The sequence below is a fragment of the Pteropus vampyrus genome, unplaced genomic scaffold, assembly GCF_000151845.1.
Source record: "Pteropus vampyrus isolate Shadow unplaced genomic scaffold, Pvam_2.0 Scaffold383, whole genome shotgun sequence".
NCBI lineage: Eukaryota > Metazoa > Chordata > Mammalia > Chiroptera > Pteropodidae > Pteropus > Pteropus vampyrus.
In genome coordinates, this window is record NW_011889164.1 from 1,295,382 (window position 1) to 1,321,275 (window position 25,894).

At 35.9% G+C, this 25,894-nt stretch overlaps 1 protein-coding gene across 1 annotated transcript in view; it reads left to right on the forward strand.

Annotated features, from left to right (window-relative positions):
* RGS7 (regulator of G protein signaling 7) overlaps positions 1–25,894 on the forward strand; it is a 500,731-nt gene that overhangs the window by 456,627 nt on the left and 18,210 nt on the right. Inside the window, exons 8-14 of the mRNA XM_011380007.1 lie at positions 8,160–8,234; positions 13,347–13,445; positions 14,623–14,684; positions 15,683–15,793; positions 17,040–17,165; positions 21,733–21,919; positions 24,741–24,830. Of these exons, the coding sequence (XP_011378309.1) occupies positions 8,160–8,234; positions 13,347–13,445; positions 14,623–14,684; positions 15,683–15,793; positions 17,040–17,165; positions 21,733–21,919; positions 24,741–24,830 (750 nt within the window). The remainder of the gene's footprint in view (positions 1–8,159; positions 8,235–13,346; positions 13,446–14,622; positions 14,685–15,682; positions 15,794–17,039; positions 17,166–21,732; positions 21,920–24,740; positions 24,831–25,894) is intronic.

The following is a 25,894-nucleotide window of genomic DNA, read 5'->3' on the forward strand; positions in this document are numbered from 1 at the left end:
TTCACTTAATTAGCCTGTACAATATTTATGTCCTGATAAGTTTTCCAAAAGATATGATAAGAATTTGTCTACATTTCATTTGTCACAGTTTTTATACTGTCTATCTTACATATCTAAAAATCTAATTCTATTGAAAACTCAGCCAAGGAAATAAATTTCATAATTCTAAGGCAAAGTAATTGTTCATACTCCCACACTCTAACTCCTGTGTTTTGATTGGTTCATTTGCTAAACTATGAGACACCGTGTTAAAATAGTATTTGTCTACTTTACTGACCGCTGTCAGAACCCAAGTGACAAATTAGAGGATGATGGGGTGGTGCTGGAAGCAAGGACACTGAAAGCAGCAAAAAGTGACAGCTGACAAGGAGAAGGCAGAGGCACTCTAAAAATGGCATAAAATGACATAAAAGCTAAAAAAGCATTAAGAGTTAGGACCATCTAGCCTCACAGGCATTGCTGTCTTAAGAGTGGCAAAAATAAGTGTAGTCCCCAATAATGACCTTGAATCAAGAAGAAAAAATTGCATTGCTTTGGAAATAATTGTGTAAAAATGCAGAAATATTTTCCCTAACAGTAAAATTAAAATAAAGATTTGACTCTTAGCAATAAGTAGGTAATCTGAAAAATAACTTTATGTGACACTCTCTTTTCTGACACCACTAGATAAAAGACTTATCTTTTCCTACTTTTGGAAACCAAGTTTATTGCAACAGAGTGTGTCTTTGAAATATATCTTCTTTACAGACGTCTCGCTAAGCCGAGGTGTTTGTTCCAGGCAAACTCTCCCTGTGTGTCTGGCCTGTGAAGGGAAATAAGCCTCTTTCCTATTTGGGAACATGTGACTTAGGAGATATATGAAGGATATAGAAATATCCTTGGTAATTCAAAGCTATTGAATTCAGTGCTGTTATTGTAATTCAAGGGTAATTCTAATATATGAGGATTTTCATGAACCTGTCATATTTGGCTGTTCCATGGTTATTGTACACCTTTTGAACTTACCGTGAATTATTTATACTGTCAGGATTTTTATCTGGTTCTGTTCAGCCCTTATGGCATACCATTAAATCATCAATAGTAACAACAGTAAAATTTACAAAATTAAAAATTGTTTTCACTAGTTTGGTAACTAATCAATTTTCCTAATTTTTGGAACTAAATTTTTACACCAAGGAAATTTTCAATGCCATCTGAGAGCTGATCTAGGTTTCATTCCTTCATTCCTACATTCAACAAATAGCTTAACAGTTTAAATCAAAAATTTTAAGGCATTGATGATAATTAAGTCCATGGACCAGGAATCCCACAATTCTGTGTTGCTTCTCACCCTCCCGTAAATGAGATCCCCGAGGAACAACCACCCAGTATGAACCAAAATGCTACTCCACTGATGGTTACTCCACTGGGATGCTAGCCCAGGACCCTACGGTGCAGTCAAGTTGTGGTGTGTGTTAAATCTAAAGGTCTCTTTTATCTCCCAAGTGAAAAATCTTTGCACGTCCTCAAATTACAACTAGCATTTTGTAAGGAAAAATAGTCATAGGAAGGGAGAGCGATCAGTCACTGGCATGAATGAAAGGCTAAGTGTGACAGAAAGGAACGGTGTATGCACGCCTGCCTCGGGCCTTCGTCTCTTCCTCAAGGATCTCATCTTTTGCTCAAGGTAAGTATGACAACTTAGCCATTATCCAGTGATTTTTTTAAAAAAAATAAAAGCAATTCCAGCTGGGAATATTTTAAGTATTTTAAAAGAAAACATGAACAATGAGCAACATCAGCGATCGCAAAGAAGCTACAGGCAAACTCACCCATCAGAGTCCTCTCAGTAGCTTGTTGAGAACTGTGACAATCCGTTTGTACTTGTGCTTGCATGACAATCACTATTCTATAAAAAGGGACTATCATGGCAGGGGGAACAGACAGTCCCTAGATGTTAAATGGAAGTGACCTGATTTCAACCAGAGCAGATTAGGAGAAAGTGGTCCAAGTCACTGGAAAGGAATTTGTGGAAACGTAGCAGAGGCTCTGAGGAGCGAGAGGCTCTCGGTCGATAACTGGCCGTCATTTATTAACGCTGCCTGTCCAGTGGGATGTTCCACGTTAGCAATGATGATGCAGCAGGGAGGGCCAGGAGCAGGTTCTTGTACAAGCACTTACACTGGAAACGTCCTGCCTCATGAATCTTGATAGCGACTCTACATAAAGAGCTGCCTTCTGTTTGGAGAATTCAGTAAATACTAAAATTGCATGTAAATGCACTCCAGTAACCATCCTTGATTTCTGTCTTTGTTTACATTTATTTCTTTCTCAGGCTTTCTCATTTCAGTAAATGGCACCCCCTCACCCCTTTGCCAATAACTAGGAGTCGTCATGAATTATTCTCTTTCCCTCAGCGTGCTCTTTGATAGGTGTGCAGTTGTCTTTTGTCATTGTTTTAATTCGCAATTCTCTAAGGAAGCATGGTGTAGAATATCTTTTCATATACTTATTTGCCATCTGTGTATCTTCTTTACTAAGGTGTCTATTCAGATCTTTTACTCAGTTTTTTAATTAGGTTGTTTGTTTTCTTATTGTAGAGTTTTAAGAGTTCTTTGTATAGTTTGGATAATAGTCTTTTATTGTTTGTGTCACTTGCAAATGTTCTTTCTCTGTCTGTGGCTTATCTTGTCACTCTCTCAAAAGTGACTTTCAGACTGTAGAAGTTTTAATTTTAATAAAGACCAATTTATCAGTGATCTCTTTCATGGAGTGTGCCTTTGGTGTGGTGCCTAAAAACTCACCACCAAACCGAAGGTCACCTAGATTTTCTCTTATATTATCTTCCAAAAGTTTTAGAGTTTAGCATTTTACATTTATGTGTCTCATCCACTTCAAGTTAAGTTTTGTGAAGAGCATACTGAGTTTTTTTAAATGTAGGTCATACCACGTCACTCCTATGTTTAAACCCTCCAATGGCTTTCACTTATGTTTATAATTAAACCCTTTATAATTAAGTCCTGACCATGCCCTACACTTTCTACCTAACCTGAGCACTTTCTCCTGTTCCAATGTCACGGTACATCCTCCTCCCTCTGCACCAGTAGCCTCCCTCTGAGATTCGGAATTCATTCGTAGCGTACATCGGAGTGGGATTACATACTCAAGAATGTGTAGCCAGCAAATACGATTGAGTGGAAATCAGATGAGTAAATATTATAGAGGAGGGCGGATGGAAGGAAATCCAGGATAGTTGTCACAAAGAACTTCTTTTAGTTTGTGTGAAGCATTTAGTAAGTGGATTGGTCAGCAGGGCGAGAGGCTAAATCAATTGGCAAGCACCCCGAAACAGAAAGCTTGACTTGGATCTTAAAAAAATATCCTGAGATTGAACACTTTAAAATCTATAATAATTTTCTATAAGGGTAAGGAATCATTTTAATTGAGGTAGAGTACACTGCAAATCGAATTTTTTAGAATGTACTGTTACAAAAGGATGAATCTTTTTCAATAATTTAATTGTATTTAAACATAATTATATACATTCAAAATCTTAATTTCTCAGAATCATGTCTTTTAAAAATATTTCCAGGAACATGCATATATCTTACTATCAGTTCGATTTGCCACCTTATTCTTATATATCCATTCGTTTGCCTTTTAGGACACTGACTTGCCCACTTTACACATGATCGAATTTAGAAAGAGTTGTTCTCATCGCTGGCTCTCAGCGCTGCTCTTGGCCGAAGAGCCATTAGGTTACCCCAGGTTATGCCGAACATGAGTGTCCTTCTGCCACAGTAACTAACAGTGCATTATGCCATGAGAGGAATTAAACAGTACTTAGAGTCCTTTAAATAAAATATCAATAAGACCCCAAAAGTTCCAGCATTTGTTTTTCAACTTATTAAGACACTTACGTGAACGCCACAACAGTAACAGTTTTCAACAATATGCACATTTTGTTCCTTCAGAAATGGATTCTGAGGCACTAAACGCCACTCTTTAATAAATAATATTATAGTAATATAATAGTAATATAATATAGTAATATTATAGTAATGTTACAGCAAGCTTAATTCTGTTGAAAATAAATTCACCTTGAAATCACTAGAAATAACGTACGATTCTTTTCTAGGCCAAGTAAATAACATTTTATTATTTCTTAAATTCAATACTATGTACTTAATATTGTATCTGGCAAATAGTATATATTCAAACATTGTTATTGGTGCCTACTTGGTAATGCTGGTTATTTTAGCATACTGGGAAGATATGTTTAGCAGTGCAGAAAACCAATTTATGCATTTAATGTGGATCTGGCGCCAGCTAGTGGTACATATTATATATACTTCAAAAGATAACTGCCTTTTCTAAATAACCAAGGACAACATGACCTTATTGAGATCAAAAGCGCTTTAAAACAAAATTTAAAAAATATATTTATGTCATAATGGTGAGAGCCAATATAATTTGTATGAGAATGGGTGTATAAATTGCTCTGTTGTCATGTGATGCCCTCCGCTAACTTCTATCCAGTCCTATGCTCCCACCTTGGGATGATTCGTGCGTCATCCTTTTTATATTAGGAGATTATTAAGGTATGGATCATGCCTTCATTTCAGTATCTCACCATTTATCAGATAATATGACAATTAAATGCATAAATAAATATTTCTTGAATTAAAATTAAAAATTTTTCAAAAAACGATTGCCTTATTTCATCCACCACAGTGCTTGATTTCTGAAAGCAGTTATTTCATGGGTTATCAAAACTAGGTCATGACCTTAATTATTCAGAAATATAGTAAACAACTTTGGGCATCTAAGCTTTTGTAATCTTCAGGAATCCCCTATTTAAGTTAGAGATCTGCTTAACCACTGTCTTCAAGGGCTCTTCAGAAATGAAAGGGAACCAGGAGGCTCTTGAGACCCACATCCCAGGTGCCCCTTATGATTTTAACCATTTAGCCGTTCACAACAAATTTTGAACGGGCGGATTTTATTTGCCTGGGATAAGAGCAGAGTTATGGAACATTATCTCAGGGTCCAGTTGCTAATAATGTTTACTTTTAGGATCAATGTTTTCTTATTAATTTGCTCATTAGTGGTGTTAACAATTAGTTCAGATAGAATTTTAGATGTCTGCTAATGGCTCATTCACTAAATAGCTACAATCTTGAACTTTGAGGATGAAAACTGTAATTCTCTTTGGGGCTGCAGTCAGATATATTTATATGAAAGGGGAAAAAATTCTTTCCACTTTATGCTTTCAATTTCTGGGGCCATTTGTCAGTGATCCCACCTGGTATGCAACAAGATTGATTCAGAATTCCAGCTTATTACGGAAGGAGCTTGCAAGTTTAATTAGTTCATACTCCTCAGACGTGTAAAGAAAATACATCTTCTGTATTTTCTATAATTGATCTGCTTTCCTCAGAAACCCATTTAAAAGATAGGTTTCAATGTGTGTGCTCTGTAAACATTTAAATCATCTGCTAGATAACTCAGTCACCTTCGGATAAATGATCACTCTTTGGGATTTCTTCCACCTTTCCCTATTGCTGTACAAGATTGTTTTTGGATAGGAGTTTGGGGTATAAAGGTTTTGTTTTCATGTGATTTCGTGCAGCGAGGGATAACCGCCAAGCATCCACTGGGCTTCCGGCTCCTTGCTGATTTCTGCTTTAGACATGTTGGTGCAGCTCTGTCTCAGGACTGCTACCGCAAAGGTACCCTCTCATCTTTTAGCACTCACTACTGGAGTGTGCTTTCCAGACATTTGCTCCCCGCTTAAAATCCTTGCACACTGCGGGCTTTGTTCCAGCCGCAGGCTTCCGTCCACCCCACTAGTCTTCTCAGAACCTCTGTGCCCTTTACTGCAGGGTCATGCAACGCGTTCTGGACCCTCGCCTGCTGCGCATGAGCCGTAGGAGGAAGTATTAGCGCAGGCTCATCTTTCTTGCCAATGCCTGACTGACTGAAAGGATTCGTGTCGGACACAATCCCACGTGGGACTTCTCCTAGGTGAATGGGACCGGCACTCTCACATCCAAGTTCACAGGTCCCATAGTTGTCTGGACATTTCTGTCACTCATTCCCTTTCCACCCCTTGGAATTTCTTCCTCGGAGGAGAAAAATGGGACAACTATTGAGCTCTACCTCTTACCTTTATTTCTCTTTTTCTCCAGGTGATGGAAGGACATACCTTCCCTTCCGTGCATATCATATCTTCATTATCCCTGCCCTTCAACACATAGAAGAAAATTTGTATGATCTATCTGGCCACTTTTGGCTCTGGATATATTGATAAGAGCTTAAAGAATTTCAGTGCCTCCCTTCCCTATCAGACTCAGACTCAGGGGTGGAAGGCTGCAAGGAAATGTAAACTGAATAGGGAATGAAAACACGTTGCTTTAATATTTTCAAATGTTATCTTCGTTACATCTAGATCAATGGTTGTGAATCCTGGTTGGTTGTTTAAATCACTAGAGATCTTTTTAAAAAAATACTGATGCCCAGACGAGCCACAGAAAAATTAATTGGAATATCAGATATTGATCAATCTGATTCTGGGAGGGTTTAAGTAAATTGCTTATTATCAATTAGCAAATACATCTCACCCAGGTGTGTACACTTTCTTCCTCTACACTGCCAGACCGTGGTGCTAAACCAGCTATTTCTATTCCTAAATAGATATGCAAACCAAATTTACAATTTATTTAGTGTTTTAGTACAGTGTACGTGTGTGTGCAGTATATAGATTTCAAATGTAATCAAAGTAGAAAACAAATCAAGAAAATATGCTTTAAAGAAAAAAGAAAATATACTTTTCTCGTGTACTTCTTTATTCCTTACAATATTATTGTGGAGTTTTGTTGCAATAACTGTGCTACCAGGAGAGGGTTCTTTAAGGAAAATGTCTTACATCCTCATTGTAAAAAGATCGAATCTCCTTGCTCGCCAGCAATGGTGGAAGACAGCTTATTGCTTGAATCACACCGGTGCTGCTTCTTTGCTCTTCCCCACTAACTCTGTCCCAACTCTGCAAAAGCCTTTTTCCACCTTCACAGTTTTGCCGTAGTCACTTTCAAGGATATCTGATGTTTTAACAATTTTGCAATCTGTGGGGGGAAAAATAGAGAAATTGAACAGAGACACACAACGTGATACAGTTTACTGGTATTAGATTCCTACATTCTGCACCAAAACTTGAAAGTAAACACGATCCATGTATTTCTTCTGTTTCCATCAGTTCCAAAGGAAAAGCGATATCTAAGGATCTTCCTGGATATAAGATTCCATCTCCTTTCTCCTCTGTTTCCTGATTCATAGTTTCTCTCTCCCGCCTCCTCACTCTCTTCCCTCTCTCTTTTCTAACTCCCTGACTCTACCCTTCTCTTTCTCCAAACACATAAGAAGCCTTACAACTCTCTATTTTTGTGCAACAGAGCAATAAATCCAGCAAAATGATGCTCCTGCAGTTGTTAGCGAACCAGGAGCAGGCTGCCCACACTCTTCCTCCAGCACCCACCTGCTCCAATTTAAATAGGTTCACCTGCCTGAGGAAGAACAAAATGGAGCATTTCTGGGAGAAGCATAGAATATTGATTACCAATTTCTTTTTTCATCTCCCCCATTTTAACCACAGCCTCCATTGAACATTCTGTCTATGGAAAACCAGTATTCCCCATCCTTGGATTTTTCACAAATCATCATAAAAAAATTTCCTCTGGGATTTGCACTGGTGCAACTGATTGTAGTTTTCCAACTTGGGAAGGAAGCAGCCATCTGATAACAGTGGCATATGGAGGGAACACAACAAACGAGGCTGTGTGCAGATAGCAGCTGGGGCTACGACCCCACTTGGTCTCTGGACATTCTTGTTCGAAATGTGTCCCGTTTGCAACTACTAATATCAACCCTCACTTTCACGTGCAAAGCCCATGCCTCTCTTTTTCCTTTTTCTCTGGGAGTTAATCGAAGGTGGGATCTGAAGGTCGTGCAAAGCGTTAAGAGCACGATGTATTGTATCACTGATTGCTGCTGACAGGAGGGCCGATCAGACAGAGCTGGTCATCACGGCGCTTCCTCAGGTTCTGGACAGCGAATCATCAATGCACTGATCAAAAGCTTCACATCCAAAGATTCCTTTTGTCTCTCTGTTTTTCCGTTTCTAGCCTGGGTGTGTAAATACCACTGAAGTGGACATTAAGAAGTCATCCAGAATGAGAAACCCACACAAAACACGAAAGGTAAAATCAACGTTTGTTGGGGCGATCCTAGAAATGAGTTGTACTGTTTACAGGGCGTCAGTCATAAAAGTCTTTTCTCTATTTTGTACAGCGTCTTTGAATATTATCCCTGCTCTTCCTTGTTGCTTGGCTAGAAGAAAATCTGGGAGTTCAAGCCCAGGTCTTCTTCCAGTCCTTCTCTCCTGAGGAAATAACCCCATCCTAATGCACACGGGTGGCTGTGACAGGAAGGGATTAAGGATGCTGAGGACCCCTCCTGTCGCCATTAGAGAGCAGAGTCATCCGCAAAGGAAGACATCTCTTTCATAGTCCAGGGAAACTAGCTGGAGAGGCTATCTGAGACAAAGCGACACTGATGAGAGAAGAGCAGTTTTAGAGAAAAGTCTGAGGCGAAAGGGACATTGTCTGAGGACCCCCTTTTAACATCAGGCTGGGTGGCTTAAACAATAGAAATTAATTTCCTCACAGTTCTGAAGACTAGAAATTCAAGATCAAGGTGCTGGCAGGTTTGGCTCCTGGTGCTGGCAGGTTTGGCTCTTTTCCTGACTAGCAGACAGACAGCCACCTTCTAACTATGTTCTCATATGAGACAGAGGGCAGTGGGGGCAGAGAACAAGCACATGAGCACTCTGGTGTCTCAACTTCTTGGATTAAGATCACAAGCTATAACATTTATTACCTCCTTATGGACCCCCACCTCCAAATACAGTCACTTTGGGGATTAGAGCATCAATATATGGATTTTAGAGAGACACAACTCATTCCATAACATGCTATCAAGGGAATTTAAATGGTTTGCGATTCTTAATTGCCATACCACTTTATCAACGAATAATTTGACAACAAGCAGCAAACTGTTCCATCATCATCCGAAAGTTTCACAGCTTTGTCCCTGTGGAACAGGCAGCGCTGTGGGATTGCAAGCCCTAGACAGAAACGGCAGAGGCCAGCCTACCGCCTCTAGAAACTGCTTTTGCCTTCTGCAGTTTGAAATGAAACTGAAATGAAATGGTCTGTGCCCTTGACTCTTTCTCTTAGCTGTGAGGTCACCCTCTATCTTACATTGCGGCTGGTAAGGAAGCAGAACCCTTGGACTATACTTTAAAAACAGATGCTGCCCTTAGCAAACAGAGTCGTTATTCATTTCTTTGGGATTCAGTTGTAATGATATTTCTTGTGACTAAATGTCATAAAAAAATAAATAACCCAGTAAACCCTAACACAATAATCTAGCACATGAACCAAAGAACGCAGGGTTTGAAATATTACATTTAATTGTTGAATTCAAACATGTTTATCAAATGTATGAACAGAATCAATAGATGTATATCTGATTTTAGATATTTTTAAATATTTGGGATTAGTCAAGTTTTAAAGCTATCTTTTTAAATCTGTCTTTATTAAAGTACAAAAGAATAGGTAATATGTAGACTCTCAAGTTTCGATGAAGGAATGATGGTATAGCATAATCAGAAAGAAATGAACTAATCTAGGCAAATTTTAAGGAGCTTTATGTACCTAATGTTCTTCAGACTGTTTTTAAAATTTTAACTATAATAGATCAGTCTGTGTATCAGCCAGAGTTCTCCAGAGAAACAGAACCAAATGAATGGTTGGAGAAAGAGAGAGAGAAAAAGAAAGAGACAGAGAGACAGAGAGACAGAGAGACAGAGTCAGAGACAGAGAGAGATTTTAAGGAATTGGTTCAGTGCTTGTAGAGTCTTGGAGAGATCCAAAGCTGATGGGACGGGCCAGCAGGCCAGAGGCTGGAGGACTAGGGAAGAATTGCCATCTGCTGACAGAATTCCCTCTTGCTCGGGGGAGGTTTGTCTTTTTGTTCTATTTCGGACCTCAAATGATTGGATGAGGCCCATCCATATTGTGGAGAGCGATCTGATTTACTCAAAGTCTACCTATTTATATTTTAATCTCATCCAAAATACATTTTCACAGAAACACCAGAATAATGTTTGATTAATATCTGAGCACTGTGGCCCAGCACAGGTTGACACATGAAATTAATCATCACAGGCTGGTAGCTATGGGGGTCCTAGAACAACATAGAATGATGAAAGCATTTGTGCTCATGTGACTGAACCCACATTTCAGACTGCTTCCTGTAACTTCAGAACCCATATTTCAAAGCAACAGTAAGTTATTTCCTGTCAATCTTTTTTGGATATCATGGCACCTAATATTTTAGTTAACAGCTAATATGCACATTCTGGAAAAACAGTTAGCAAAATCATGAATAGTTGTCTAGTTTTTCTCCTATGAATACAGTGGTTAAAAGCTGTTTATACATAAAAAAGAGGGACATTTCCTCAATTCTACATGCAAAATGTGTAATTTTAAATTTTAATGTGCTACATATTCATATCTTAGAGCAACACGTGAAAACGTGTTTTCAGTAAGGAGTATATAAAGTTGCAGGCAACAGAAACTCTGCTCGAACCTGACTGAATAAAGTGGGGAATAGGCTAAAATCTTGGAGCAGGCAGGGGCGGAGCTGGCCCTGAGGATGACAATTCAGGGACTTCAGCACTGTCAGAGCTCTCACTCTTCTCCAGTCTCTTTTCTCTGCTCTCTCTGTACTGGGCTCCCCATTACAGCATCAGACATGGTCACAATCCATTACTTAGTTGAGCTGAGGAACCTGGGGAAAAGAATATTTCTCCACTATCACCAGTTAGAAAAATCCCAGAGATTGCACTCCACATAGAAAGGCATACAAGCTTCTCACACTCTTTAGTTTCTATTTTAAAGCCCCTTCCACCTGCAAAAAAAAAAAAAAAAAGAAAGAAAAGAAAAATTTTTTTGTAGGTCACTTCTAAAGTGTCAAGAGAAATCATATATGAACAGATATGTAGAAAATCAAATCTCCTTCATTTAATGAATAACTTATCCAGTATTCACTTGGTTGGTACTATGTATGAAAAGTGCTGATCTAGGCACCATGAGGAATAAAAGAACAGGTTAATAGAGACAAAGTATATTGATTTAGTAAATTAGTTTGGCTATTAAAACTCAAAATGGATTCCAGTGAGTTAATTTGATTTCTCCCAGCTGCAAATATTGACCTTCAGACAACTTCCTTCCTCTTCTTCTCTAGCCCTGCTTGTTGCTATCTCTATCCCACCCACCCTGTGCCAATATTTTAACACATTTCCTTATTCTAAAACATTCAAAATTCTTTTACATTGCAGATAATTCTCACAATTATCTGCCAAAATAAGATCAATTGTCTTAACTCATTTGTTCATAAAATTGCATTATTCAGGGCTAGTTTCATTCTAGCCAAGAATCAAAGTTAAAAGCTATCACTGTCCCTCAGGAAATAAATGACACCTTGATTGATAAAGGAGAGAATTCCTGGTGTTTACTTGCACTTGTAACAAAAAAAAAAATGGAAACTCCACAGTCACCTCAGAGTCAATAACCAGGTTGTTGGAAGACAGATTTAAACAACATTTCTCAGTGGTTGGGTCTTATGTGGAACTTCATGAAGTCCATGTGAAATACGTGCATGTTGAAATAATCATAGAAATGTGGAGATAAAAGAAAACTTGGGATCTTTTTACTTCAATGACACCATAAATTATGGTATTTTTCTAGTGGTCTTTTTAATTATTTTTCATCTTATTCAAAAACTTACTGTTCAAACTATTAGCTATCTTTTTTATAAGCATTTTTTTACATGAACTGTAGATTCTTATTAAATTACTTAAATTACATCAACGTAAACAAAAATGGAAGTTTCAAGCCTTAGAGACCTTTTTAATTCTCCTTATCAAAAATTAATGTGACATAACTGAAAAAAAAATAATAACAGCAAACAGTGGAAAGTATAATTATTGTGTAATTGGTGATCGTTCATTTGTCTAATTTTAAAAAATCAACCTCAACTGTTATTTCAGAGTTCTGAAAGTTGTTTTATTTAATCATGTTCAAATATAGCTAGTAGTAGTTCATGAATACCTTTTCTGTTTCTTCAAGGAAAATTAAGACTCCTTGTGCTCCAGACCCTATGCTCTTTTTATTCTTTTCTTTCCTAATACTTATGACATTTTTAATCCTTTATTTATTTGTGTGATTGTTTGTATAACATGTTCCCCGCTCCATTAGATTATGAGTTCCAACAGAGAAGGGAGTGTCTCTATCTTTGTTTACTTCTATATCCCTAATGCATAACACTAACTATATTCAGTATACAGTAAATATTCACTAACTTTTAAATAAATGAATGAAACAGAAAAAGAAAGGAAAAGGGAAAGAAAGGAAAAGAAAGAAAGAGAGAAAAGAGAAAGTTCAAGTCATTCCTCTCTGTCCTGTTAATTATTAATTCACAGCATATGTGGTTAAAATGGATTGGGTTAAAATGGATGTCCTGTGACAGGAACTGAATTCCAGGTTGGGGTTAGACAAGAGCAAGGTGATCAAAGGACTTACCGAAGATAGTGTGAATTGCATGATTTAGATAGGTAAAACCCAAGTCAAAATCTGTGAAAGATGATTTAAGAGCAAAATAATGGAAAGACATAATGGAAAAAACACAAGTCCAAAGGGTCAGTGTGAAGAGCCAAGAGATTGATGTTAAGAAGAGCAAGGTAGAAGTGATAACGGGTCAGAAAAAAACACATTTGAATTCAGAGATGCTGGTAAGGTTGGTGATGGTTCTGAAATTTGGCTCAGTTAAGTAAGCATCTGGATTTACCCTCCTTTGATTTCAAGAGTTTCTTTCAAACTTACCTGGTAACTTTAATATTGTGAGGCTCATAGAGTTGTAATATGTCCTCATCCTTCATCCTCACGTCCACACTAAAACTGCTCTCAGCCCCCAAATTTTATTATCACTTACCATGTTCTTTCCATACAATCAATTATTCTGTCAAAGTTAATAATCTAACCACATATTTTTTCAAAGAGTTATGCTTCTATTTTACATTCAAATGATATTTATGATAGCAGTGCCTTTTGAATTTTGATAAGAAACTTAATTAACTATGCAGCAAAGTTACCTTAATGAATATATAACACAAAATTACCTTTTGGAAAGTCTGTGACTATTAATGGTATTTTGTCCTAACATATATATTTTTTAATTTAATATAGTCTGTCTATGGTTTACAAAATGATATCAGAAGTCACAGTCCTACCCACACACCCACACCAGAAACTAAACCACCAACAGAAGATGAGTTACAACAACAGGTGGGTCAATCTATATAAAATGACCTGTTAATGGTTTACAGAGTAGCAACTATGAAAACCAGATGGTGAATGTTAATAGCAGATATTTTTAAAGGTTACTTGTACAGCTGACAATTTCATATAGAAAATTTGCAATTAAAAGGTAATGAAATTGTCTACTTTTAAGATGTAGTCACAACTCTTCAATATTTAATTCTGCAAGTTTTTTCTCTCTACAATTTTTAAAAGTTACATGCACTGATTTATAGATGCCTGTATTATCAAGAGTTATTTTGTACTCCAGAACTCTGTCATACAGGAGGAGAAGACAGGAGTTTGGCAACACTGAGTCGTGTGTTTTCTGTATCCAATCATGTGGCCTCACCTTCTTAAAAGAGTGCTTATTTTTGTTTTATATCTATACGCCTCTTGAAATTTTCCCTTAACACTGGTATGCAGTCATGGTATATATTACTTCTTGTTTTACCAATTAATCTGTAATTTTGTTTCCAAGTAACATTGCAAAGCAAACAGTGTTTTATATCAAATAATAATTACTCTCTTGGTTGTTTCAGTCATGAAGCTTTTTCCCCCTTTTGATTCTGTTCCCTTATATTTTATTGTAATATGATTTATCAATTTTTCTTCTGGTATATTTATAATTGTCATGAAGGAAAAGTAATTCAGAGTCTTAAAGTTTTCCATGTGTGATTGTGTCCATAAGAGTGTTTTTCTTGAAATGGTGCTAAAAATATTCCCAAAATGTATATCATTGATGCTTTGTTAGGATAGTATTAGGAAGCAGAGTTTATTTTGAAATTATAGTAACAAATAGAAAATGCATTTATTGTCTAAATTCAATATTTAGGGGTAAATGCGATTCTAATTTGGTTGTTCACCATGAATAAATGTTTAATGTCTTGTTAACACTCTTAAAATAAAATTACATTTTGTTAAAGCAGGCAGAATGTTCAAATTCATTGCTGCTCTAAAGTGATCTGGTTATATTTACATTCAAATCGATTTTAAATTTTTAACTCTTTCAAAGTCCTCTCATTTGATTTTTTTTAACAGACTTTGCAATTTTGCTTACTTAGAACATATTCTCGTTTGGAATTGCCTACTCTATCAGAAATTAGAGTTGAAAATTGTGAGAATGTTACTACTTCTGTAACTACTTCTTTAACTCTCTTTTCAGATAAAATATTGGCAAATACAGTTAGATAGACATCGGTTAAAAATGTCAAAAGTTGCTGATAGGTAAGTATTTCAAGATGTCCAGCGAAATTTAAAATGTTCATATGACAATTAAATATATTCAAAATGGTAAGAGAATTATTGGGAGGGGAGCTGAGATAAATAATTGAAACCCTGTAAGAAATGTTATTTTGTTATTCCTTTTTGCACATGGAAAACTCTCAAAGAACTGTTTTGCTGTAGTTTAAGTGACAGAATGATCATTATTGTCTAAAAGCTCTAGAGATATAGTCTTTGTGCGCCCAGAAACAAATACAGAAGGTAATTCCCAGGAGTTGGATCTTTTCACTCCTCTTGGGAGAAATGACACTTTCAACTTAGGAAATTACCTTTTGGCAACTTGGAGTCTTTCTGTAAATTCATAATAACATTCACGTTACTGAGTTATTGCATGACTTCAGAATTTGAATTAAATTCAGATTTTAGGCGTTTTCCATTTCTTCAGTTAAATCTGTTCTTAATGGCATTCACGTTCTTCATTTTGGAGCATTGTCACATCCTACCTCCTCAACTTCCTTCCTGTCCTCGTTCCCTTTTTAAAAAATTTTTAAATATACATTTAAAAAATCTGTTTAGTCAGTGACTCCCCTTTTAACTAATTCTTATAAATACTTTCGACAAAAATTCCTTTTTAACCTCTGTTCCAAGTTGGCAAAAATCAGTTCATATGTGGGCAGACTGTTGGCCAAGGCCTGGAACCAGGTCATAGGGCCACCCTTCACACTCCGACCGCTTCCATTTTGCTTCATTTTAATGGAGGGATATTGATTTATATGGCTCAGACACGTGGACAAATGGAATCCTTAGCCACATTTGTCTTCCAAGAAGCACAATAAATCAATGTGTTTAAGTTATTGAAATGTGAAAACCACCATTGGATTTCATTCTATAAGCAAGCAAGGATTCCTTGGCCAGACATTTTTATATTGTGCCCCTTACTTTGAGCTGGATAAAACCTTAGCCAGAAAACTAAGGAAGATGGAAATGTTTCTTCTCTCTAGTCTCCTAAGTTACACGGAACAGTATTTAGAATACGACCCGTTTCTTGTGCCACCTGACCCTTCTAACCCATGGCTATCTGATGATACCACTTTCTGGGAACTTGAAGCAAGGTAAGTGGCATTTTCTCTTCCCTTTAAATATTTCACTTATTTCAGGGTTTAGGTGAAATAGGAAGACTCCTCCAGCTGATTAATTGTAAAGGTAATTTTGCTTTGTGTCTACATTAGCCTATGATCTAAAGTTCTTATTCAAGGTCATGATTTTTGAAGCTTAGATGTTTGGATTTCTATTAATATTTGCATTTCCAGAAGAATTGGCACAAAATTAGGTGTTTAACTGTTTCAAGATAGACTAGTCAGAGTTCTTTAAATGTAGTTCATTGTTTTTAGCTTCCTTGAAAATCCATATAGTCACAAAGGCCCATCTATTCAAGTAAAATGAATGCTAAATCCATACTTTCTTAAGCCTAATACTAGTATGCCACTATACATTCAATTTTAAAATAAAATGACCATCCATAAACACTCTAAGAGCAAATGACAAGAGACTGACTTCTTTAAAAAAAAAAAAAAAAAAAAGGGCACAATTTAGGGCTCCTGGTTTCTTTCATGAGCTAAGGAAAAATTATAGCATCAATTTTGACAGAGTCACAAAAAGATCATTGCATATCACTTTGCAGAGTGAGTCTTTAGTAGTCTGTAGCACTTCTCTAGATTGATTTATGAACCTTCTCTTTCTCTTGTGTCCATCAAATGGTTCTTACATGCTTGACAAATGCAAAACCCTTCATCCATAAGTTCTAGATCTTTTAGATGAGGAAACTGGAACCCCAAAATGGTGTTACTCTTCCAGGGCAAGGTTACATTTAATTGACAGGAGAGTCCTAAACTAGGATTTAGGCCTTTTGGTTCCCAATGCATTTTCTCCCAGGATGATGTACCACCATGAGATTGCATTGCATAGTGGCTAAGAAATTGGGCTCTGGAGTCAGAATGTCTGCTATATTACCTCTTATTACCTGTCTGACATTGGCAAGTTATAACCCTCCATTGTGCCTTGATTTTTTTCATATATAAAATGAGAACTATAATAGTACCTATCTCATAAAGTTGCTGAAAAAACTAAAAGAATCCATCTAGAGCACTTAGCACCTAGCGCTCAATAAATGTTAGACTTTATTATTGATGCCTAACCTATACCTCACTATAATTTCATGCAGAGTCATCATTCAGAGATTTCCTTTTCTCTGAAAGTTAAAGATAGGAACTTCATCTATGATTATGAGGGCAAAAGTAATGGCAGACATTTGGGCTTGTAATGAAAAGAATGTATTTGGTTTTGTTTTATCTCCTATAGCAAAGAACCAAGCCAGCAGAGGGTAAAACGATGGGGTTTTGGCATGGATGAAGCATTAAAAGACCCAGTTGGGAGAGAACAGTTTCTTAAATTTCTAGAGTCAGAATTCAGCTCAGAAAACTTAAGGTAAGACATGTTCTTTAGATCTTAAACCTACCTGTGATACATCTGGTTATTTAGAATTTTACAGACCAATTACTGTCCCACCAACATCAGGAAAATGATATCATTTTTGGAGGAGAAAAAAAAAGGTAATCAAGGCAAACTCTGTCCAACATTATCAATTTCTCATAACAGTTTATTTTGAGACTGTTTTTTTAAATCTTTTTACTGTATAAATTTGACTCCACAAAGAAGTGTAATACTAGACTAATGTTTGATAAAGTAGAAAATGGTCAATAATATTTAGGCAGTTAAATTAAAGTATCATCTTTTTTTTTTTATCAATATTGGTCTTCTTAGCATATCACTTCCCAAGTAAGTTCTAGTAAAAGAGATTGGGTGCCTGTATCAGATAACTTGAGACAGAACTATGGGGACAGCTCATTTACTGTGCAAGTAGAATACAGCCTCAGGATGGTTGAGAACAGCAGCACATTAAGCTTCTAGTGAGAGAAGGATGTGCATCCTTCCCATCTGTTGTAAATGTCATCCTTACATATTTTTGAAATTTTTTAACTTGCAAGCACCTGGAAATTAAATTTTTAAATGTAAAATAGTGGAATATATTATAATGGCTCTGTTTAAGATCATTGAAGTGAGTGATAACTTTCCACTACATAAAACTATTTTTCCATGAGTTCTTTCATTCATTATTCTTTTGAAACATGATACCCTAATTTGCTACCCATGACATATGCAGTCCTATGAAATTCATTTGCTGAAAGGTCTTGGTAATTATTATTATTTTTTTTATTGGGACTACACAATGGCAGGCATTGTCACAGTCTTTTCAGGGGATTTAACAGATACCAACAATGAAACATTCAGAAATACATAGAACTTTGACAGATTTCCCATGGAGTAAGCATGATGACCACAGAAAAACCTGGAGGAATTTAATCATATATGTGTGCCTGTCATGGATGGTTGGGATGCAGCTTCCTATTCTCTTTCAGGCTTATGAGAACTCTTCTCAAGTTTATGAGATTAACAGTTGCTAAGGATTTTTATTGGGTCTGCTAAAAAAAACATTTTATATATTAAGGTCACCTCATCAATTATTGAGTACAAGAATGTATAAAAATAAAGCAGAGATAAAGGATATTTTTAGTATTTTGATGGATAGGGAAGCAGAGTTTTCTCTAATTCTCTAAATTTTTGAAAAAAAATGCTGACATTATGATTATCATGATGAAGAAATAAACAAGTAATGAGCCTCGCTAGTATCATCTAACCAAATAAAAATGGTTCCTGATCTCATTAAAAATACAGCCTAGTGGTGAATACAGAGAAGAAAACAGCACAAAATGATGGGTGTTTAGGTCAGAGAAGGACAGAGGGTGAGCTAACCCAGAGCTGAGGGTCAGCAACGGCATCATGGAGAAAACGACGCCTGGGCTGCGATCTGGATGGCAAGAGGAGAACCAGGCAGAAAAGGAAAAGGGAAGAACCTTTCGGGCAGCAGGAATAGCATGTGCAAACTTTGTTTCATGAATTAATCGAATCACTGCTGATTCCTTAGTTCAAGCTTTATTCATTTCTTATCTCAATAATTGTATGCCACACTAGTTTCTCTGCTAATTAATTATGTGTAAAAATGTTTCATATATATGCGTGTTTGTGTGTATATATATATACATATATCTACCATATGATTATTCTGCTTCCATACTAGATAGATAGATAGATGATAGATGATAGAAAGATATTGATAAAATTCTTGAACGCCTACTATATACCGTAATAAACTTCATACCTACTACTTTTACAAGTATGCCATGCTATATTATCACACGTCTAATCATCACGACAAAAATGAAATGTAAATATTCTTATCCCATTTTACAGATATGTAAAATATGTTTGGGGGGAGTTAAGCATATTGTCCAAGTCAAACTGCTAGTAATTGTGTCCTAGGCTTTCCGTAAACCAATACTAAGCTACTGTCCACTGCTCACCAAATATGAGCCCCACTGCTTGCGCCTCACTATCTGGCTGACATCACAGACTGAGGGAGACAAAATAGTCCAATTAGCTGACAGGGCTAATTATACTTAAATAAATCTCAGTGCACCTTATCTAAGCCACACACCTCTAAGCACCTGCTATTTATGGAAGTGTGGCACCCATATGAGCATTTTCCTCAAGTATTAGGACATGAAAACAGTCAGGAAATACTGTTTATTGCTAAGTACTTATTTCTCAGATGCAACCTGTGTTCTCTGTTGGTCTCCGTTTTGCTCATTTCTTTTTCAGGTGAAGCACGTAACGTAAATTACTAAGTAACCGTAGGAATGTGAGTTTTATTTTTGGGTGCCTGAAAATATGTCAGGGACTTCAAAAGTGCCCTTTACATAGTTTATCTCATGAAATCTAATGGAAACTCAGCGAGCTAGGCATTATCATCCCATATTACTGATGAAGAAATTGAGGTTTGAAGACATTAAAATGTTTGCTCATACAATTTAATAAGGAGAGTGGGATTTTAACCAGTGTCCTTTCAATTCTACTAATGTATTACAATGATTATAACAAAATGCTTAGGATAAAAAAGATAAAAATGTTTGTAGGACGGCATAAGAGGGATTGGTTATGATCACATCATCTGCTGCAAATTATCCAGGGACAGACCCAGCTATGTGACTCACAGAGGGAACCTTCAATAAGTGACCTTCTCCCCATATCCTTAGTCTCCTCTTCTCTGAAATGAAGGAAAATAATAGCATGTACTCCAGAGAGTTGTAGAGATTGCATGAATTAATATAACTAAGTCACTTAGAATAGTGCCTGCACCTATATATCAGTGTAAGTGTTGTTATTATTACCTTCTCATCTCTTTGGGATCTTATTCGTATGTCCAAGTCCATTTAAGATGTCACTGTATCTCTAACAGCTTCCTAGAGCTCCCTTTTCCAGCCCAGGGCTTGCCCAAGCGGAAGGGATCCTCCCTGCTCTGCACTCCCAGACTGTCGAGTTCATGTGATTTCTTGAGAACCTCTCCTGTGCTTCCTTGTACTGTGGCCACCTGAATGGTTATCTTCTTTTTCTCTATTAGTTCTTTGAAGATAGATACTTTCTTTTGATTGATGTGTTCAAAGCGTGCTGGAATAAACTTGAATGAGCATTAGTTATAAAACACTTAGGCTCTCTCAGATTGCACATGGTATTTCTCTTAGATTGCAGCATCAAAATCTGTAATTTAGGAAGAAATGATCTTGAGCCTTTCCTTCTGAAAGCATAAGGCATTGTCTAACTTGGATTACCTACTGTTATGTATCGCTATAGGAAAATAATATCTAGAAACTGGAAAATTACTAGAGTGAGTAGTATTTGATATTCTAATTCAAGTTCTACTGTTTATTTCTGACCTTTCATTAATGCCCAAGTTAAAAATTAACAGTTACAAAGATACTGCTTATTACCTGTACCCCTCTTGAGACAATAGCCTATGTGGCCTCTATCTCCGTGGCTGTCTTCTCCATTGCATGATCACACCTGCCATCAGAGCAATGACAGTCTCTGCTGAGGATAACATAGACCTAGTAGTTCCTCTTTCACGTGTATTTTATATTAACAAATTATGATATGTGTATTCTCTTTTGTAACTATTTCTAGATGTAATAGAAAAGATACAACTTACAGCAAAATTTAAAGAAATGAAACCCATTAATACAATGTACCCCTTATAATTAGACTTTTCTATTTGCTCTTATCAACCAAAATATATTCTGGTGTTCTTTCCCTTCAAAATATATATTATATTACTAACAAACAAACAAATATATATATATGTACATACATACATACATACATATACATACATATTTATACATTTAGAAGTCAATATGTATTTATGTTTTTTTCCAGAGCTTCTAAAGTGCTATGAAACCTCTGCAAATTTAAGCCCTGCAAACAATTGCATGTGAAAGCTTGCTGCTTCTGTCATTCCATAACTCCCTAAATTAAATAGCCTAAAGTTAGTTATTTACCCTGATTTCTCAAGCTAGGACCTTTTCTGATCTGTGCCCAGGCCTCTTGTACCTCCAGTAAAGCTTCACTGTAATTCCTTTGCCAGGTAGAGCAGAAAATCCTCTCCATATTAAGCCTCATTGCTCAAATGGACAAAAGAGCCAAAGAATACAGTGTAATGCATCTCTTTTTCCCCCAATCATATGCTGTAAGCCACTTACCCTTAAAACCCTCCAAACACCTCTTTCTCGCTAATAAATGGTTCTTTAGCAGTGCTACTTTGCTTCAATAAAATTAAGGCTTGCATAGAATTAGAGCTCTGGCAGATCTGCTTTTAGCAGCGAATTCTTAAAGGAGATTGTTTCCCATATTTCCTTCCAAAATCTTTTATACCTTTGAATATAATAATAAAAAAAAATCAGTAAAGGTCTGATATAGGAAGCCCTCAGAGAAAGTGAGTTCATTATTATGCATCATTGTGAATTGTAGGATCACTCAATAATATAAGAATTTTCGGATTATGAGACATAGGAGTAAATGCTTGGTGTCACATTCTGCACAGGTTTTGGCTAGCAGTGGAGGACCTGAAGAAAAGGCCTATTAGAGAAGTTCCCTCCCGCGTCCAGGAAATATGGCAAGAATTTCTAGCTCCGGGAGCCCCCAGCGCCATTAACTTGGATTCTAAGAGCTATGACAAAACCACACAGAATGTGAAGGAGCCTGGACGATACACATTCGAAGATGCTCAGGTTGGTACAGGTGTGGGGCTTCACGTTATGTTAATATGTGCTCCTGAGCAGTTGGCAGTTGAGATACTTTTTTTTTATTTTTTATTTTTTATTTTTTCACTTAAATTGGCAGCTATGTCTAATATTCCAGGTTAGATAACTGTATGTAAAATAACTCTAATTGACCTAGAAGAGAACAGAGACACTTCTTTAGAGTGACCTGTTTTTAAAGCCTGAGGATGTTTTGTAAATTTGTATATTTTTACATGAAAATTTGTTAAAGGGGAATATATGAAATATTTGAAAACTTTTACTTCATTTTCTACTCTGTTTCTCACCCAATATGTGAGTATGCATTTTTCTAATGATGACCCCCACCACAGTAACACATACTTGAAATATTTAAGATGTCTTCCAACGTAAAGGTTCTAAGATCCTGATATTCCTAAATTATTCAATATTATGAATAGTCAGAACTAAACTAAATTAGTTTAAAGTTATGGCAAACTCAAACCAGTTTTGCCTTTGATGATAGAATTAAATACTAGATTCAGGCACTTATTCATTTTTCAAGTTTTTTTTTTTTTTTTAGTCTGCAAAAAAAAAGAAACTCATATTAAGATATTATCTTTCTAAGACAAATTTTTAATGTTTTCTCAAACTAGACATAATTGCCTCCTTAAGAACAATTTCAGTATCCACTTTCTCTAAAAAAAAGTGAGAGAATATTATTTCCAATGATGTGTTGAAATTGTCTTTTAAATCAGAACATGATACTTCATAATTTTTTAAACTATTTTTAGAAGAGAATATTAACTCTAGAAAGTATCTTGCTTTTTAAATAAGTGTTACTAAAATAAAATATAGAAAACGAAGAATGAGATACACAAATGTCCTTTATTTTTACTCTCAATAGAAAATACATTTCTCCTTGGCTCTAGTTTAAGAAAACAAGCCACAGCGTAGAAAACTAACACAGATTGAAACAGCTACTGACTGCACATTCTCCTTGGCACCAGCATGGTCTTCTTTGTAGAAATAATTGCATTCTGTGGAGACATATGAGAGAGAGCAGGGAAAAAATTCTGACCACACTACTTACTTCTCTGCTTATTTATCTTTCTTTCAGTTCAAGATAAAGTCTCAAACATTTTTCTAGAGCCAACTGCATGTAAAATGTTTTGAATGACCTTCCTGATGTCTTAAAAGAACATTTTGTGTTATCTCTGCCATTTAAAGATATTTTGCTTAATAGGTAGGTCTTCTATAACATGAAAAGGCATAGTTTTCTATAGAAAACAGTACCACTTGACACTAGGCTTCTCTTTCAATTAAGCTCAAAAGTTAAAATCCAGTGTTGTTTTTCTTTTTGTTTTTTGTTTTTTTTGTATGTGTGGTTTTTTTAACCCTATCTTCAGAAATATAATAGAAATTCCTTGCCATTGTTTGAGAAGAGATGCAATGTAATGGTTAAGAAAGCAGATTCTGGAACCAAATGGTCTGGGTTCTAGTCTGAGCTCTGCTCTGTGACCTCTTGCAAATACTTCACTTCTCTGTGCCGCAGTTTCTTCATATTTAAAATGGATCTGAGAATGGCTACCAACGTTGTCGAGGTTCTGTTAGGATTAAATTAATAAATATAGGCAAGCACTTAGAAGTGTGCCTGGCATGAACTCAAGTATACTTGAGCACTTACTATGCACAGCCCCATCCTCTGCTAACCATTTATCATTCCTTTAATCCTCACAGCAGCCTTATTGTATACATTAGAAAGTTAAGGCTCACAGAGATGAATAAATTGGTCTAAATTTGCACTTTGTAACTGATAAATCTTGAGCAAGATAGTATCTGAATCCAAAAAGCTTGACAGCAAAATAAGACATGGTCCGCTTTTCCAACGACAAACTCTGATACAGCTCCAACTGCACTACACTCTGTGGGAGGGAAACAGGATAGATATTGAGGCTCAATCCTGAATGTTTTGAAGTAGATTCAGTATCTCCAAATTATCACTGATGACATTGAAACTAGGGAAACTGAGTCATTTCTAAAAATATGTATTTTCTCCAAATAAGAAGAGATTGGAACATTCAGATATCTCAAATAGTTCAAAACTCTACTTCTAACTGCTATTTCACTAGACTAGAAAAACCAAGGAGCATTTACGATCCTTTGAGCTGCAATCGCCAGAGCAGGATCTTCCTAAATTGGGCTAACAACACTGATTTGGCTAAATACATTTTTTCTTTGACTTCTTTGTCTACCAATATTTATCATCCAAATAGAACATTGCAGACTGATTAGGATTACATTTTTAATATTTACCTAATTTGTCACTGAATGATAAAAATAAAAGCACAGAAATTGGGAGATACAGCCATTAAATATCACACAATTTATTTTGACTTGTGCTCTGGCCCAAAGTGGATATAGATGACAGTTTTCCATATAATTAGCACCAAAGAGAGATGGTTCATATGGGCAGTCTGGACCTTCTGAGTACATGTGATGCCAAAGGTATCTAGGATGATTACTCAATCTTGACCTCACATCATTCACTTTTGGCCCAGAGTAATTTTAAAAAATAATAGATTTATTTATATTTTCAAGTAATCCGTATAAATCCACTACTTGATTTGAAATCACTTGATGACATTCTGTTAACCAAATTTTATTTTTTAAAGGAGTAAATATGATTTACGTTCCTTATAGCTCCTAAATCATTTTAAACATTGATTTGTGAATAAAATAATAAATTTGAGGATCTAAATGTTCTGTACAGATAAGGTATTCACATCATGAGAAATAATAAAGAAGCACCTGAACTGTTATTTCTTTTTAGGAGCACATTTACAAATTGATGAAAAGTGATTCATACCCACGTTTTATAAGATCCAGTGCCTATCAGGAGCTTCTACAGGCAAAGAAAAAGGTAATGGTTCTTTGTGACCTTTTTTGATCTATTCTCAGTTATAATTATTTGACATAGTTCCTTCCCATGGGCCCAGGGTATTGGACAAATGGTAAGTGAATACACTCCATAACCCTCCCCCAAACCTTTGCATTTTTTAAGAGCTATTTAATTTGTTTTTGTTTCTGTTTGCCGAAGCTTATTTGCTTTTTTTATCTGTTTCTGTAGATGTTCATGCTTGAAGAAGCTTTTTAGAAGCCGTTTTCATGTTTCATGTTAGTTTTCTATATGCTTAGTTCAAGGAAATCAAAATTTATAAAAAAAAAAAAGGAAAAGAACAATGTCATTATGTAAAAAACTTGAAGAGAGTGTTCTTTGCCCGGTAAACTAGAATGTATGTTTTCAACTACATATCTCATAACTAAAATTACACATTTTTTAAATGAAAATTGTCAAAATGTAGTAATGTTTGCTTCTGAATATTTTTTACTTGGTAATTATCCTGAAACACTTGGTATCCCCACAATAAATTTTACACACCTAAGATGGTAGCCATGCTCATTTTGGCAGTTGCAGTGGACCACATTATTTAATTAATGTTTATAATCAAAGTCTCACTGTCAATAGCGTCTTATGTCATCAGTGTAATAGGGTATAGAAAATCTGAATATAAACATCAACATCACTCATTATTTCTTAATGTTAAAAAAAGTTCATAGCTTCTTGAAATTTTGATATGAAATTCTAATTTTATGTAAGTCATGATCATTATTTTAGATTAACGGGATTTTTCACATCCATTGCCTTTACAACTGGAATAGATACTCTGTAGTCGCCTGTCCAATACTGCAGCCACTAGCCATAAGGGGTTATTTAAATTTAAATTAAATCAATTAAGACTACATAAAATTCTAGCCAAATTTTGAGTACTCCATGGTCACAGCTAAAGACTTCTAAAATATTGGACAGCATAAAATGAAATTTCCATTATTTCAGAAAGTTCTATTGGATAACAGTGCTTTATAAAGTTAATACTGTTATCAACAGAAATCTAAAACAGATTGAAAATTATGAGGAAATTCTAA